This window comes from Macaca thibetana, chromosome 9 (genome assembly GCF_024542745.1).
Source record: "Macaca thibetana thibetana isolate TM-01 chromosome 9, ASM2454274v1, whole genome shotgun sequence".
Lineage (NCBI taxonomy): Eukaryota > Metazoa > Chordata > Mammalia > Primates > Cercopithecidae > Macaca > Macaca thibetana.
This window is the reverse complement of record NC_065586.1, coordinates 21,493,600-21,510,031: the sequence shown is the minus strand read 5'-3', so window position 1 is coordinate 21,510,031 and position 16,432 is coordinate 21,493,600. Positions and strand designations below refer to the sequence as shown.

The following is a 16,432-nucleotide window of genomic DNA, read 5'->3' as shown; positions in this document are numbered from 1 at the left end:
GCCAAGCTCTTTATACTGCACCCCTCCTCCCAAGCTTTTATACTGTACCCCTCCCATTCCCATAGGCTTCAGAAAAATGCAAAATACATAGCCCTTAAACCATCATCTCAAAAACGATGAGAAATTTTTCAAAAAATTACCTACATTATAATGGAATAAGTGTCAAAAGTGAGTCTACCAAGCATAAACAACATTTTTAAAATTGTACGGCAAAGAAACTACAGGCAAAAAAAAAATACAGAGTCTAACGTGCATGAGATAGCCAAAAATCACAACCTAGAAGCATACAGAACTGAGTATGAAGATATTTCTCAAAACTGTCCGCATGCCAAATAAAAAATATAACATGAGTTCAAACAAAGCTCAAGAATGAGATAAAATAGGAAAAGGTAAGAAGGGAGATAATCAAAGTAATAAATTTAAGACGAAAACAGTATCATTACAGAATAAGCAAATACAATAGAAACAGCAAGGAAAAGAATACGCATTGCCGAAAAATTTTAAAGTGTTAAAAGAAAGGTTTGAAATAATCACAGTAATGCAAATTTTAAAAAAGGTATTAAAGCAGGCACACAGCATCTGATAGGTATAAAAAACAGAGATAATCAAACATAAGGATAACATGTGTCCCTCAAGCAGATAATTCAATGAGTGGGGAACAGAAGGTATATTCAAACATAAAATTCCATAAAATGAAAATGGAAAAAAAAAATTCTGAACAATTCTGTTACAGATTGTGCAGCACCAAGACTTACTGTAGTTAAACTTAGCAGAATACAGGGAGAGGGAGGTGTCGTTAGTCATCTCCACAGCAATATTCCAGGACCATTACGTTTTTAGGAGAAATAAAATGTGACCCAACAATATTATATATACAGCCAAGATACAGTTCAAAAATTAAGGCAAAAGAAAATGCCCTCCATTATGAAAGAAATCAGAGAACACAAGTCCTAACAACTTATTCTTGAAAAAAGTTAATAATAAAATTCAGCCAATTTAAGAGGTACAATGAACTTACTGGAGAAGCTGTGGTAAAAAGACTAATAGTGAGCAGCTAACAAATTTAAATACAAAACAAATACCTACACAACTATGAGGATTATGTTTACATAAGAGAAAGTCGCTACCTGAAAAAATATAAATGTCTTCAAAAACAAACAAAACCCTGGCAGGGCATGGTGGCTCACACCTGTAATCCCAGTACTTTGGAAGGCCGAGGTGGGCAGATTACTTGAGGTCAGGAGTTCGAGATCAGCCTGGTCAACATGGTAAAATCCCATCTCCACTAAAAATACAGAAATTAGCTGGGCATGGTGGCATGTGCCTGTAGTCCCAGCTACATGAGAGGCTGAGGGAGGAGAATCGCTTCAACGGGAGAGGCAGAGGTTGCAGTGAGCCGAGATCGCACCACTGCACTCCAGCCTAGGTGACAGAGTGAGACTCTGTCTCAAAAAAATAAATAATGAACAAATAAAAATTAAAACAAACAACCTGGATAGCAGGAAAAGCAAAATGACTATAGAGATACTAGCAGCCTTCACTGTAGGAGCTCAATATAAAATCTGACGCATGTAATTAAAACAAAACATAAGTCTGCCAAACAGTGACTAAACATAAACCTCTTTCTTGCTGACAAAGTACTGATTTCTTAAGAAAATTCACGATCACCTTCTCATGTCCTCATAAAAGTGTATCTATTCCCCAGCCTAGAGGCAAACATGGAAGAGTCCAAGGCAATTAAAAGGAATTTTAAAAAACCATTCTCTTTAGCCACTGACTGCTTTAGGCCTGGAATAGGTTTCAATCAGGATAATAAAACAGAAGTTAAAATTTTCTTTCTTTTTTTTTTTTTTTGAGACAGAATCTTGCTCTATTGGCCAGGCTGGAGTGCAGTGGCACAATCTTGGCTCACTGCAACCTCCGTTTCCCAGACTCAAGCAATTCTCCTGCCTCATCCTCCCAAGTAGCTGGGATTACAGGCACGTGCCACCACGCTCGGCTAATTTTTGTATTTTTAATCAAGACGGGGTTTCACCATGTTGGCCAGGCTGGTCTTAAACTCCTGACTGCAGGTAATCTGCCCACCTCAGCCTCCTGAAGTTCTGGGATTACAGGCGTGAGCCACCGCTCCTGGCTGCTGCTGCTTTTTTCTTTTTTTTAAACGGAGTTTCGCTCTTGTTGCCCAGGCTGGAGGGCAATGGCACGATTTCAGCTCACTGCAACCTTCGCCTCCGGGTTCAAGCCATTCTCCTGCCTCAGCCTCCAGAGTAGCTGGGATTACAGGCATCTGCCACCACGCCTGGCTAATTTTTTGTATTTTTTGTAGAGACTGGGTTTCACCATGTTGGCTAGGCTGGTCTCAAACTCCTGGCCTCAAGTGATCTGCCCGCCTCAGCCTCCCAAAGTGCTGGGATTACAGGGTGAGCCACTGCACCAGGCCAGATGTTGAAATTTTCTAGCTGTTCTCATTCTTAAAGGTCTTCCCTTCCTGCCTTTAGATGCTCAAGTGTTAGACCATGATCCTCAGAACAACTGCAGTGACCTGGCAACCATGACTGCAAAAGTCAAGAAAATCACAAAAAAGTCAACAATGCTGTGCTACAGCTGAATTGGCTATTGTTAAATTAACCAATCTTAGAAAAGCCTAGCATCTGAACCTTCATGAAGTAATAAATTTCGAATTGCTTTAGCCACTCTGATTTGAGTATTCCATCACTTACAGCTAAAAAGCACCCCAACTAGAAAGACAGTCTTACCTCTTCAACGTCTTGTTTGCTTTTGTAATTTCTTTTTTTTTTTTTTTTGAGACAGAGTCTTGCTCTGTCGCCCAGGCTGGGGTGCAGTGGCCGGATCTCAGCTCACTGCAAGCTCCGCCTCCCGGGTTTAGACCATTCTCCTGCCTCAGCCTCCCGAGTAACTGGGACTACAGGCGCCCGCCACCTCGCCCGGCTAGTTTTTTGTATTTTTTAGTAGAGACGGGGTTTCACCGTGTTAGCCAGGATGGTCTCGATCTCGTGACCTCGTGATCCGCCCGTCTCGGCCTCCCAAAGTGCTGGGATTACAGGCTTGAGCCACCGCGCCCGGCCGCTTTTGTAATTTCTATTATTAAACATAAAGGTATCTTTGAGGAAATAGTATTTCTTGTGGTAAAGGAGGAAAAAGATTTTTTTGATCTCATTCTTCCACCCAGGCTGGAGTGCAGTGGTATGATCATAGCTCACTACAGCCTCAAACTCCAGGCTCAAGGCATCCTCCAACCTCAGCCTCCAGAGTAGCTGTGATGACAGGCACATACCACACATTCAGCTAAATTTTGTTGTTGTTGTTTTTGTACAAAAAAGGTTTCTTTTCCCTCTATACAGTCAAGTAAATCTGCCTTTGGTGTTTAAAACATCACTAGGTTTCACTCAATTTAATAATTTTTTTCTATCCTTTTTATGTATGTATGTATATCTCTATGCATAGAAAAAATCTGTGATATTTGCTTAGTAGTAAGTGATAGCTATTTCTCAATGGTGAGATATGTAGTGGGATTTTGTTTTTTAACTTTCATTTTTTAAATGCTCTGTCTTCTGTCATTCTCTGTAATTACATACAAATTAACAAGAATGGGCGAAAATGAGGTAGAGACAGCCTATTCGCCAAACTCATTTCTTTTTATTTGGCATGTAACTAGACGTTTCCCAGCTTCCTTTGCAGTTACATGTGGCCATTGCACTGGGTTCCAATCAGTGCAGTCTGAATGAAAACGATGTGTGTCACCTCTAGGCCTGGTCCTTAGTAGCCCCAAATTTCTAGTATCCACACTGGTTACATAGATAACTGTTACACAGATAACAAAAATAAGCATTCAAGCCATAGAGGCAGCATTTTAAAGAAGGTAGTCACAAGATGGAAGAAACCTAAGCCTGTGATTCACAGCTTGGAAGAATGTTGTCTGTCCATCAAGGACACCTCTTTTGAACTTAGCTGTGAATCAAAAACATTGTGTAAAGTCAATCATAATTTGAGAATCATTCATGTGTCAGGAAACCATACTGCATGAGTCTTTCCTATTTCTGCATGTCTTTTGAGTTAGGCTAATGGCAGCCCATTATTCTGAACTATCTTTTCAAGGTTGCTCATATAGTGAATAGCCTCAGAAGACAGAAAGCAAAGGTCAGCTATGCTTACTGTCTATTACAAAAGATTCAGGTGCCCTAAGCTCAGGGCTCCTCTCCTGTAATGCAACACACAGCACGAACAGATTTTATCTGGCCCTCTTTGCAGTGCCCTATGGGAGATGGCCAAAAATTACTGATACTCTGGTTACAGCTATTGCTCTAAGTAATAAGTTGTCTATCTCTTGACCCAGAAGTTGCATCTCTTAATTAGATACTTTACAAGTAAGGTCAAATGACAGACTTCTGTGATATGATATATACATATACATATATACACATACATACACACACATATATATACACACACATATATGTATACATATATTGGTTTTGTCCACAGTCCCTGAGTCACAACTCCCATAGTCCTTGTTATTTTTTAAGTAACTAAAAAAACAGGTGTATCTTTTGTTAAAGTATTTGGCCTTTTGTCCTTGGTTCCTGATGCAGCTTCAGAACAGCATCAGAGTAACAAAGGTGAAATGACAGTCCTTTGTTATAATGGGGTGCTTTAGGCCTCAGAAAACAGAATCTCTCTCGGACCCTTCCTACCCTCCTTTTTCTCCCCAAGACAGGCCATAAAAATTAAAAATATGCTCTAAACTTCTCCTACTTTTCTATAACGGAGCTGGACATAAAGAAATTCTCTGACCTACCCTGTCTGATTGTGGGTCATAAAACCCCCATTTCAGAAGGGGTTCTGCCCCAATACCCAGAAGAAAATAATGTTGCACAGAGAGACCAAGAAGCATTGTGAACATACAGGCCTGCCTGGGTTTCCCTACTCAGTCTATTAGTGTTCGATCATACCTTTGTCCAATCACATTTCTATACAGGTGTCCATGCTTCAATCATGCCTATCCAGTGAACTCTGTATAAAAGGCCCAAGAGGATGGGGAAGCTCTGCCTCCCTATCTCCTGACATACTGCACACTATTCATCTATTCATCTGTATACTTTTGTAATATCCTTTATAATAAACCAGTAAACATAAGTAAGGGTTTCCCTGAGTTCTGTGAGCCACTCTAGCAAATTAATCCAACCCAAGGAGGGGGCTGTGGGAACCCCAAGTCATAGCCAGGTGGACAGAAGCACCTGGGGCTTAGAATCAGTTTCAAAAGTGAGGCTCAGTCCTGTGGGACTGAGTTCCCAAACTGTGTAATCTGATGCCATCTCCAGGTAGACAGCGTCCAAACTGAACAGAATTAGAGGATAAGCAGCTGATGTCTGCTGCAAAACTGATAGCTTGCTTGTTGGTGGGGAGAAATCACTCTACATTTATGGGTCACAGAAGCATTCTGTATTGTGAGACTACAGCAGGAGAAACTGTTTTTTCTGCTCCACCTCTTTCATAGTTCTTCACAGTTTGGTGATGAGAGAATATGATGCTGTTAGGGGCATGGCTATTCGGAAGAGGAAAATTAAAGGCCTCACAGGCCAATTAATGGGATCTGAGCAAAGTCAAAAAATGAAAAATTGTACAGTCAACTAGGCAGTTAATGGGTCTTCATTTTATTGCCTGAATAATGAAGAGAAACTGAAGAGGTGGCTGCAGGTTAAGCACCAGAAACTATGTTTAAAGAGAGCTGCCCAAGGATGCTCTGCTGGCAGCTAGCCTACTCTGGTTAGGTGGAGAGGACTTCCTCACCAATTTGGCAGTCAGCTTCATTTCTACCCCACTGTAACAATTAGGTGACCTCAGTACTTTAAGAAAAAAAATAATTAGAGATGGGGATGTGCACTCCCTATCCCCAAGAGGCCTCAATGGCCACATGCACTCATCCAAGCATGTTAAAAGGAATTTGAGGAGAGGAAAAGATACGATTTATTTTTTTAAATGGGGTCTCACGCTCCTGGGCTCAAGCAGTCCTCCCACCTCGGCCTCTCAAAATGTTGGGAATACAGGCATAAGCCACCGTGCCCAGCCAGAAAACACAAATTTTTAAGACTCTGTTGGATACAGGCACCCAGATCACTATCCTACCCAGGATTCAGTTGGCAGGATTCTCAGGGGGTAAGGAAGCTAACATGACTTTGTAGGTGGGGTCTTTGGGCAATTAAACTGTATATTCATCATTGCCTGGACATCTGAAGTATAGTATAAGAGGAAATGATATAACAGAAGTCAGCAAATTATGACACCTGAGCTAAGAGTAATGTTGCATCTTTAAAATATTCCTTAGCACCCCCACCCTCCCCCCCAAAAAAGAAGAATATATGATAGAGACTAAATGCAGTCCACAAAGCCCAAAAACATTTACTATCTGGTCCTTTAGAGGAAAAGTTTGCCATCCCCTGTATTATATGCTTATCTTTACCCATCCATAAGTGCAAAAGGTATTCCCCCAATCAAGAAGAGCAACACGTAGAAATACTAATGAGACATATAAATCACTCTCTGAACCATGTCTCTTTCCTGGGTGGTTCAATAGAAACAGCATAGGATTCCAGAAGGACAAAGGGAAGCCACAGCTTCGATAAAGAACTCAAAGGTTCCAGGGGTAGGAAGAGATGCAATACCTCAACACAAAAGCCCTACAAGGCCAGTGAAAAAAGGTTAATAAGAGCTGGAAGCTAACAGTGAATTAGTGCCAAGTGAGTTTAGTTATTGCTCTTATAGCCCCAGCTGTTAGACTAAATTCACTACACAGACTGATGGTACTTGGTAGGCTGTTCTGGACATTTCTAATGCCTCTTTGCCATAACATTCATGCCCAAGGATCAAGATCAGTTTACATCCATGTGTCAAAGTCTCCAATATGTCTGAAGTGCTTTCCCAGAGGGGTGACCTAAACTCCCTTGCCACTTGCCACAGATAAGTATGTCGGGACTCAGTACCTCTATCCTATGATTGCCAAAGCTCTCACTATTGGCTGTTAAATTAGAAGCCTCAGTCTCAATAGCTCTGTAATGTTATCTCCTCTGTCAGCATAGCTGGTGGAAAAACTCCAATAACAATCAAAGACCTGCTCAACAAGTTTCTGGAAAGTATAGAAACAGATTTACAACACCAAATTCCTCTGGAAGTCAAGGAAAAGCTTTGGTCTCTTCAGACTCCCACCATCGAAAAGTAGGCTGAACACCTTACTGAACTCTTTCAATAACAGGGGCTCTATGATGGTCACTTCAACATTCTGCTTATCCTTTAAAAGTCAGCTATCCTGCAAATACGCATCATATGAGAGTAGCCCAAAACCAACACACTGTGTTGGAAGCTAGGCAGCAAGATGAAGCACATTCTCTATCTTTGGAATCCCACAGTCCTCATTATGCTTTTAAGCTACATGTTTGTATGAATTATGATTTTGCCAACTGAATCCTCTGGCAAAAAAGCCTCCATCCACAGGCGCCCACCGCCCTCTATTTGGACTTGATGCTCCAATGACATGGCTATTAAGTGCACTCCATTTTCAAAAGGAGCTATTAGGTTGCTACAGAGTTCTTATTGAAACTGAACCCACGAAGGCCTTTTGAGGAAGGAAGAAAAAAGAAATGATGGCTTTCCAGGACTTCAGCAAACATTTCTTACTCCATTAGTACCTCCTGATTGTGTTTCCTATTCCTAATTGCCTATAATGTATACACAACTATCATATTATAGTCAATGCAACTAAAATTAGTTAAGTACTCACAAGCTGTCAACAACACTACCTTTCCTCTATTACCTCACACCTGACACTCAGGATTTTTTTTAAAAAGCTACTAAAAATACAAAAATTAGCCAACGTGGTGGCACATGCCTGTAGTCCCAGCTACTTGGGAGTCTGAGGCAGGAGAATGGCTTGAACCCAGGAGGCAGAGGTTGCAGTGAGCTGCGATCATGCCATTGCACTCTGGCTTGGGCAACAAGAGCGAAACTCCGTCTCAAAAAAAAAAAAAGAAAAGAAAAGAAATCATATTAGACATTGTAAAAGAACATTAAAACATAAAAAATATAGATCGGCTTTGAGACGTGATACAGTCTGACAGTAAGACATATACATATATAAAGACAGTATAAAAGTGAAATGAAAATAGAAGAAAATCATGGGCCGATCACAGTGGCTCAAGCCTAGAATCTCAATATTGGTAGGCCAAGGTGGGAGAAGGATAGCTTGAGCCCAGGAGCTCAAGACCAGCCTAGGCAACATAGGGAGACTCCATCTCTACAAAAAATTTAAAAACTTAGCCAGGCACAGGTGGTGCATGCCTATGGTCCCAGCTACTCCAGAGGCTGAGGTGGGAGTATTGCTTTAGTGCAGGAGGTTGAAGCTGCAGTGAGCCCTCATCATGCCCCTGCAATCCAGTTTAGGTGACAGAGTGAGACTCTCATCTCAAAAACAACAACAAAAAAATCCATGCAAAAAAGAGAGATACAGTACGAGTCATATAAGTCAAAGGAAGTCTAGCTTCACCAGAAAGGCAAGGCTAGGTTAAGTGCTGAATTTGGGTATAAGAGGAGCAAGAAAGATTAAAACAAAGAGAGCTATGATTTGACAGAAGAGGAGAAAATAGAGCAATGTAAAAAAAAAAAAAAAAAAAGCCAGGTGCAGTGGCTCACGCTTGTAATCCCAGTACTTTGGGGAGCCGAGGCAGGCGATCACCCAGCTACTTGGGAGGCTGAGGCAGGTGAGTATCTTGAACCCAGGAGGCGGAGGTTGCAGTGAGCCGAAATTGCACCACTGCACTCTAGACTGGGAGACGAGCGAAACCACATCTCAAAACAAAAACAAAAACAAAAAAAACAGCAAGACAAAATGGTGGCAGCAACATAGTTTCTCATCCTTTCTGAATCCCAAATATAAAAACAAAGCAAACAACCTATAATCCCAGCACTTTGGGAGGCCGAGGTGGGCAGATCACTTGAGGTCAGGAGTTCGAGACCAGCCTGGCCAACACGGTGAAACCCCATCTCTACTAAAAATACAAAAATTAGCCAGGTGACATGGCATGCACCTGTAATCCCAGCTACTGAGGAGGCTGAGGTAAGAGAATTGCTTGAACCCAGGAGGCAGAGGGTGCAGCGAGCCGACTCCGTGCCACTGCACTCCAGCCTGGGCAAGAGTGAAATTCTGTCTCAAAAAAACAAACAAAGCAAATAGATAATAAAACCAAAAACTCATGGAATAACACAACAAAACTGAGTGTAAAAGCATCACCATCAACCCCAAAATACAAGCAGGTAAGGAAAAGAGTTACAAGGCCCACATGGTAACAGCATTCATGAGGAAGAAGGAAGCCACAAGAAAACCACTAAATATTTAGTCAACAGTACTTACTGGAAAGCATTGAGAGCCAATTTGAGAAAGGCAGCTGAAACCAGGAAGAGTTCTGCACTGGCCAGTAACAGGTAAGCGTATGGGGCACACAGTAAGAAGGACTGGTATGACCTCTCAAACTGCTGAAGGGTCCATTCTAGGACAGAGATACACTCCAAGTAGATAGGCTACCTCCACTAAAAGAAACCAGCATTAGAAAATGAGCTGATTCAAGGTCTGGGGCAGAAAAGAAGACAAGATAAGCCTACATTATCTGTTTTACTAGAAATTAAAGAAATGCTTATAAACTGTTGAAAAATTTCAAAAGGGCACAGTTGCCAAGTTGAAGGACTCCCATTGGCCAAATGTGGGACAATCTGAGCATTGAGATGAATAATAATAGGAATTACATAACACGGTGAACTTAAAAAAATAAACTTGAGTCTACTTGATAATGGAGAGATTAGTCAATGGATGGATGTTTGGATGGACAGATGAAGTTCTTCATAATCAAAGCATGCCAAGAAATAAATATGGAAGCACTGATAGAAACAGAAAATCATCACATTATTACCACCATAGTTATAACAGATTCAGGCAAAGATCATCAACGGATATATCAAACACACTGCATGAAAGACTACTGGGGAACAGACATTTCAAAGCTTGAAGTAACATTTCACAGGGAAACGAAAGCTTCACAGTAGATCTGACAGACAACACCTTAACCAAGTGATCAAACTTAGTGCCACGGATGATGGGATAAAATAATATCATGTGTCCCTTGATATAATACACTGAGAACAAGACATCATCAATGTGATATTTCCATCAAATATGCTTAACACGAATCTTTTCAGGAGGAAACAAATCAGACAAATCCCAGTTGAGGAACATTCTGCAAAACAACTAGTCTAAACTCAAGAAAATGTCACTGTCATGAAAGGCAGAAAATCCTGGTAACTATTTTATTTTCTGAGACTGAGTGTCGCTGTGTCACCCAGGCTGGACTGCAGTGGTGTGATCTCGGCTCACTGAAACCTCTGCCTCCTGGGTTCAAGTAATTCTCCTACCTTAGCCTCCCAAGTAGCTGGGATTACAGGCATGAGTCACGTAACTCGGCTAATTTTTGTATTTTTAGTAGAGATGGGGTTTCTCCATATTGACCAGGCTGGTCTCGAACTCCTGACCTCAAGTGATCCACTCACCTCGGCTTCCCAAAGTGCTGGGACTATTTTAGATTAAAGGAGACTAAAGAGACAACAACTAAATGCAACGTTTGATATCTGACTCCTGCATCAATTTCTTCTTAAACTGGCTACCAATTAGGACATTACCCGAACAACGAAATGCTTGGATATGGATTATATGTTAACAGTATTAATGTTAAATTTCCTAACATAATTACATTGTGGCTATGTAGAATCAACTTCTTAGGTAATAACATGCCTAACTGTGTAGAGAAAAAGTGTCACAATGTGAAAAACTAATTCTCAAATAAATCCACAATAATTTTTTGAGACACGGTCTCTGTCATCCAGGCTGGAGGGCAGTGGCACAATCTCACTCAGCTTTTGCAGCCTCGACTTCCTGGGCTCAAGCAATCCTCCCACCTAAGCCTCCTAAGTAGCAGGGACTACTACAAGTGCATGCCACCATGCCCAGCTAATTTTTGTATTTTTTGTAGACATAGCTTCTCGCATGTTGCCCAGGCTGGTCGGTCTCCAACTCTTAGACCCGCCTTGGCCTCCCAAACAGCTGGGATTACATGCATGAGCCACCATGCCTGGCCTAAAAATCTCCTAACCAAATTGGGAATATACTATGTATCTTTCACTTATATTAAAAACATCTTTGCAGTTCACTAGTCTTCTAAATCATGATTTTAAATCATAAGTGTTACAATAATAATGTTGGTTAATACTAAGATGCTCCTGTGTTTTCTGTCTAAACAATCAGGTTTTCAGTTAATATGTGCCAGGACATTTTACATGTACTAACTACTTTAATTTTAACAACTCTATGAGGTAAGCACTAAAATCAACTTGATGCAGATTAAGAAACTGAGACATAACATAATGCCCCATTTTACAGATATGCCATAATTTATTCATCTGTTATGGGCAATTTACATGATTTCTAAATGTGAGCTACTATAGTGATGAACAATCATATACACATCTTTTAACTTTATATGCAACACCTGAAAGAGTTAAAAGGAACTCTAAGTTCTCTGACATGCCATATTTAATAGATCCTAACATATTTATATATTTAAATAAATCTCTAAAATCAGGTTATGTATTATAATATTGCTGTGTCATAGTTTACTTGGCATGATTTTTTTCTTTCTTAGTGGCACATAAAATGAAGGTGCATCCTACAATCAGTAGCAGATTAGATTATATACCACAGTTAAATGGCTTTTCAGATAAATCAGACCTATCGACTATTAACACTCTCACTGCTTATAGCTACATTTCTGAAAAAATAAACAAGAGAAGCCATAGAAAGGAGCAGAAAAGTTTTTAAAAATAAACTGGATTCTACTGGTGTTATGCCCCCAAAATACAAAACTTTAAACAAACTGTTCAATATTGATTGTGACTCTCCAGATTTTTAAATTCTGTTTTCCCAAGAATTAAGCATGGTGTCTTGAATTCAGTAGACGCTTTGTAAACATCTATCAAATCTAATTAAACTTTCATGTCCCTATTCTTTATCTATAAAACTGGAAATGAAAACTAGAAATGGAAATGCCACAGGTGATAAATACATTTTAAAAGTTTATACTATTAATGGAAAACAACTGGCTATCATTACTTCATCTCCATGATGCTATAATTAGATAGCTGGAATATAATTCTAAACACCTAAATGAATTAGACCTGAGTCTTTGCATTACATCTCAGCCTTCCAAGTTGCAAAAAATAACTCTATTAAATATAGTTAATCCTCAGCCAATTCAGTCATAAAATTCTATTTCATGGACATGCCATTTAATTGATGCAAACTATTACTGTTTGTCTTCAACATCTGTATTCAAGCTACATTTCAAAAAGGCTATTCACATCTACTTTCACTTTTTATCTTCTTTTAACAAGTTATTTATCCCTTCTAAGCAAGGAGGTCTTTAAAATTTCTTCTCCCAAATACTACTCAGTTAAATAATAACTTCCTGGAACAGAACAGAGGATTGATAAGGCATATTCTGTATTAGCATTCTTTTGAAAACATGTGAAAACTTCACTATTGTACTAAAACAAACAAACAAAAAAACACCCTTGAAGTTGTAATATAGATTTATCTTTCAAAGGGGATATGATTATTATTACCTCTGATATCGTTTGGCTCTGTGTCCTCACCTAAATCTCATGTTGAACTGTAATCTGCAAGTGTCGGGGGAGGGACCTGATGGTGGGGTGATTGAATAATGGGGGCAGACTTCCCCCTTGCTGTTCTCCTGATAAGAGTTCTCACCAGATCTAGTTGTTTGAAAGTATGTAGCACTTTCAAACTTTTCCTCTTCATTTTCTCTCTCCTTTTCCACCATGGTAAAGATGTGTTTGTTTCCCCTTTGCCTTCTGACATGATTCTAAGTTTCCTGAGGCCTCCTGGCCATGCTTCCTGTACAGCCTGCAGAATTGTGGGTCAGTTAAACCTCTTTTCTTCCTGAATTACTCATTCTCAGGGTAGTTCTTTACAGCAGTGTGAGAATGGACTAATACAGCCTCCAAGCAAAGGCAGAAAGACGTATTTAAAAAAAAAAAAAATCCAAGGACTTTGTAATCAGACATAGTTCATTTTTAAATCCCAGCTCTATCATTTATTAATAGGTATCTCTTTATCTCTTCTTTTTGTCTGCCCATTACTTTTCTTTAGGTAACTCTTTCCTACTGCATGTGATCTTGGTAAGACCTTCAACCACAGTATCCCGACACCCCTGGACCACAAGAGTGGGTGTGCCAGCGAGTTAAGGCCAACTGTATGAACAACTCACAAAGTCCTCAAATATTCTCAATTTCAACGGCTTTCATTCAGACTCTTCTTCACTATGCCTAAAACCACATTTCAGTGCTACTTGTAAAGTGACAAGTTACTTGTCTTGGACTTATCTTACCCTACTTGTAAAGTGACAAGTTAGTCTACCACAGTTTAATGAATGTAGGCAGAAGATAACACAAGACTCCTGCATTGGACACATAAGTAATTGCTATTACTTATGGCAATAGCAAAAGCCAGACTGTTAGCATTTGCCTAAATTCCCCCTTCTGACAGGGTGACCTGGGGCCAGATGACATGTATACACACAGTGGACTGAATTACAAGAGAAATTTGAATGACAGTGCCTCCATTTTCCAAGGCTGTTTGCTTGCTATATAAACAACCTTGAACAAAAGCAGTCAGGGCTGACACTCACGAAATGTGTATAAATGTGAGAACCATGGAGAACTGTCTTCCAACACCTGGAAGCTGCCATCACTCAACATATCCCAATCGTTTAAGGATCATTAAATCACAATGATCTACTCTTTCTTCATAACCCTGCAATTAATTCACACTCTTACTATACTTATTCTTGAACCTCACTGAGTCCTCTAGGCCCATGCTCCAACATCTCCTACAACTCTATGTTCCAGCCCTTCCCTAGTTCCACTACATCTATTATCCCACCTCAATCTCATGATCCATTATTTTAAACACTTTTGAAAATAACACACTTGGCCTCCTTATTTGTATACCCAATCTGCCTAGCAGTATCTCTGATAGGGTTCTACCCACATCTACTTTTCCTTGCTCTATTATCCAGGTGACCTAGTTATTCACCTACATGCTTCTCTTCTTTCTTCCCCACCAAAACAGAAGAAGACACAGTATTATTTTTCCTGCCTACTCCTTTTGTCTTCAAATCTGAGATTCTTTTTAATTTTTTGTTTTAAGAGATGAGGTCTTACTCTGTTGTCCAGGCTGGAATGCAATGGCATGATCATAGCTCACTGCAGCCTTTAACTCCTGGGCTCAAGAGATACTCCCACATCAGCCCTCCAGCAGCTGGGACTACAGATGCAAGCCCAGCAAATCTGAGATTCTTAAAAGTTAAGTACTCTCACTATCTGTACTTCCTCACACCCACTTTATCTACCAATAAATATACTGAAACTCTACATTGAAACTCCTCTTCAACGACTTCCTTTGTGCTAAAACCAAAGGACATAACATTTATCCTTCTACTACTCAAACTACTCTTTTATTTCCTCTGTAGACTCCACCCCTCCCCGCTACTGAGAATGATACAATCAGAAAATTACCTTTTGTCAGCTATTATTTATTTCAGGCTAGACTCATCAGTAAATGCTAAAACTTGTGGGTAAAAATTTAATAAGAAACAGGATATGTGCCCAAATCTCAGGGTGTGGTAGACAGCCTCCATGCCCCCAATGATCTTTGCACCTATGCAGTGCCTACCCATACTGAACAGGTTTACCTATGCATCCAATAGAGAGTAAAAATAACAGGATTTTTTTTGTTAAATCCAAGTGGTTAAAATGGCAAATGTTATGTTATATATTCTTACCTCAAAAAACCTTTTTAAAAAAATAAATAAAAACACATTCAGCCAGAAAAAGAAAATGATACTGTGTGACTTCCGAGGCCAGGCCATAAAACACATGGCAGCTTTTGCCTTGCTCTTAGATCAGTCACTATGGGAAAAGTTAGGTGCCATGTCACATGGCACTCAAAAGTCCCTAAGAAACAATTCATGCAGCAAAAAAACAGGCAGCCACCAAATCGTCAATCATGTGAATAAGTTATCTTAGAGAATATCCTCCAGCAGCTGGGTGTGGTAGCTCCTGTAATCCCAGCACTTTGGGAGGCCAAGCTGGGCAATCATCTGAGGTCAGGAGTTGGAGACCAGCCTGGCCAACATGGTGAAACCCCATCTCCACTAAAAATACAAAATTTAGCCGGGCGTGATGGTGCGCACCTGTAGTCCCAGCTAATGGGGAGGCTGAGGCAGGAGAATCGCTTGAACTTGGGAGCGAAGGTTACAGTGAGCCAAGATCATGTCACCTCACTCCAGCCTGGGAGATACAGCAAGACTTCATGTTCCAAAAAAAAAAAAAAAAAAAAAAAAAAAAAAAAAGGGCAGGGCACAGTGGCTCACGCCTGTAATCCCAGCACTTTGGGAGGCCAAGGCAGGCAGATCACCTGACGTCAGGTGTTCAAAACCAGCCTGGCCAACATGGCGAAACCCCATCTCTACTAAAAGATACAAAAATTAGCTGGGTGTCGTGGTGAAAGCCTGTAATCCCAGCTATTTAGGAGGCTGAGGCAGGAGAATTGCTTGAACCTGGGAGGTGGAGACTGTAGTGAGTCTGAGCCAAGATTGCACCCCTGCATTCCAGCCTGGGTGACAGAGCTAGACTCCATCTCAAAAAAAAAAAAAACAAAAAAAAAAAAAAAAAAAAAAAAAACGAGAGTATCCTTCAACTTTAGTCTGGCCTTTAAATGACTATAATCCAAGCCAACAATGTGAAGGCAATCTGATAATAGACTCTGGGGCAGAAACACCCACTAAATCCAAATCCAAATTCCTGACCCACAGAAGCTATGAGACTATAAATGTTTATTGCCGTTTTAAGCCAGTATATTTTAGGGTAAATTACTGTGCTACAATAGTTAACTAACAACACAGATTTACAGATTACTCCTGGGTATATGTTACCAGGAGAGGGGTGTTCCCATACAATAAAACCTGAAAATGCAGGCGCTGCTTGGAATCAGGTAGTAGACAGAAGCTGACAGGACTTGCAGTAGAGTATCAGCGAAAGCTTGATGAGCAGCAATGAAGATACTGTCACTAGAAACCTCATGATCCTTAGGAGGCTGCTACTAAGGGCTTTAAATGAAAGTAAGAAAAAGGTAACTGAAAATTGGAAGAAGCTGAATACTTCATAATTAGTAACTGAAAGTTTAGGCACAACATGGCCTGTGGTAACATGAAAAATAGAAAATGTATTTAATGAGTTGCAT

General features: G+C 40.2%; 1 protein-coding gene across 17 annotated transcripts in view; it reads right to left on the bottom strand.

The window, feature by feature from the left end:
• Positions 1-16,432, bottom strand: part of MLLT10 (MLLT10 histone lysine methyltransferase DOT1L cofactor) — a 219,681-nt gene that overhangs the window by 96,813 nt on the left and 106,436 nt on the right. Inside the window, exon 1 of one of the 17 annotated variants that reach the window (XM_050804040.1) lies at positions 12,878-13,468. The exons of 15 other annotated variants lie outside the window; for them this stretch is intronic. In XM_050804040.1, the coding sequence (XP_050659997.1) occupies positions 12,878-12,988 (111 nt within the window). In that variant the 5' untranslated portion in view covers positions 12,989-13,468. One more of the 17 variants, XM_050804041.1, reaches the window with a different exon arrangement.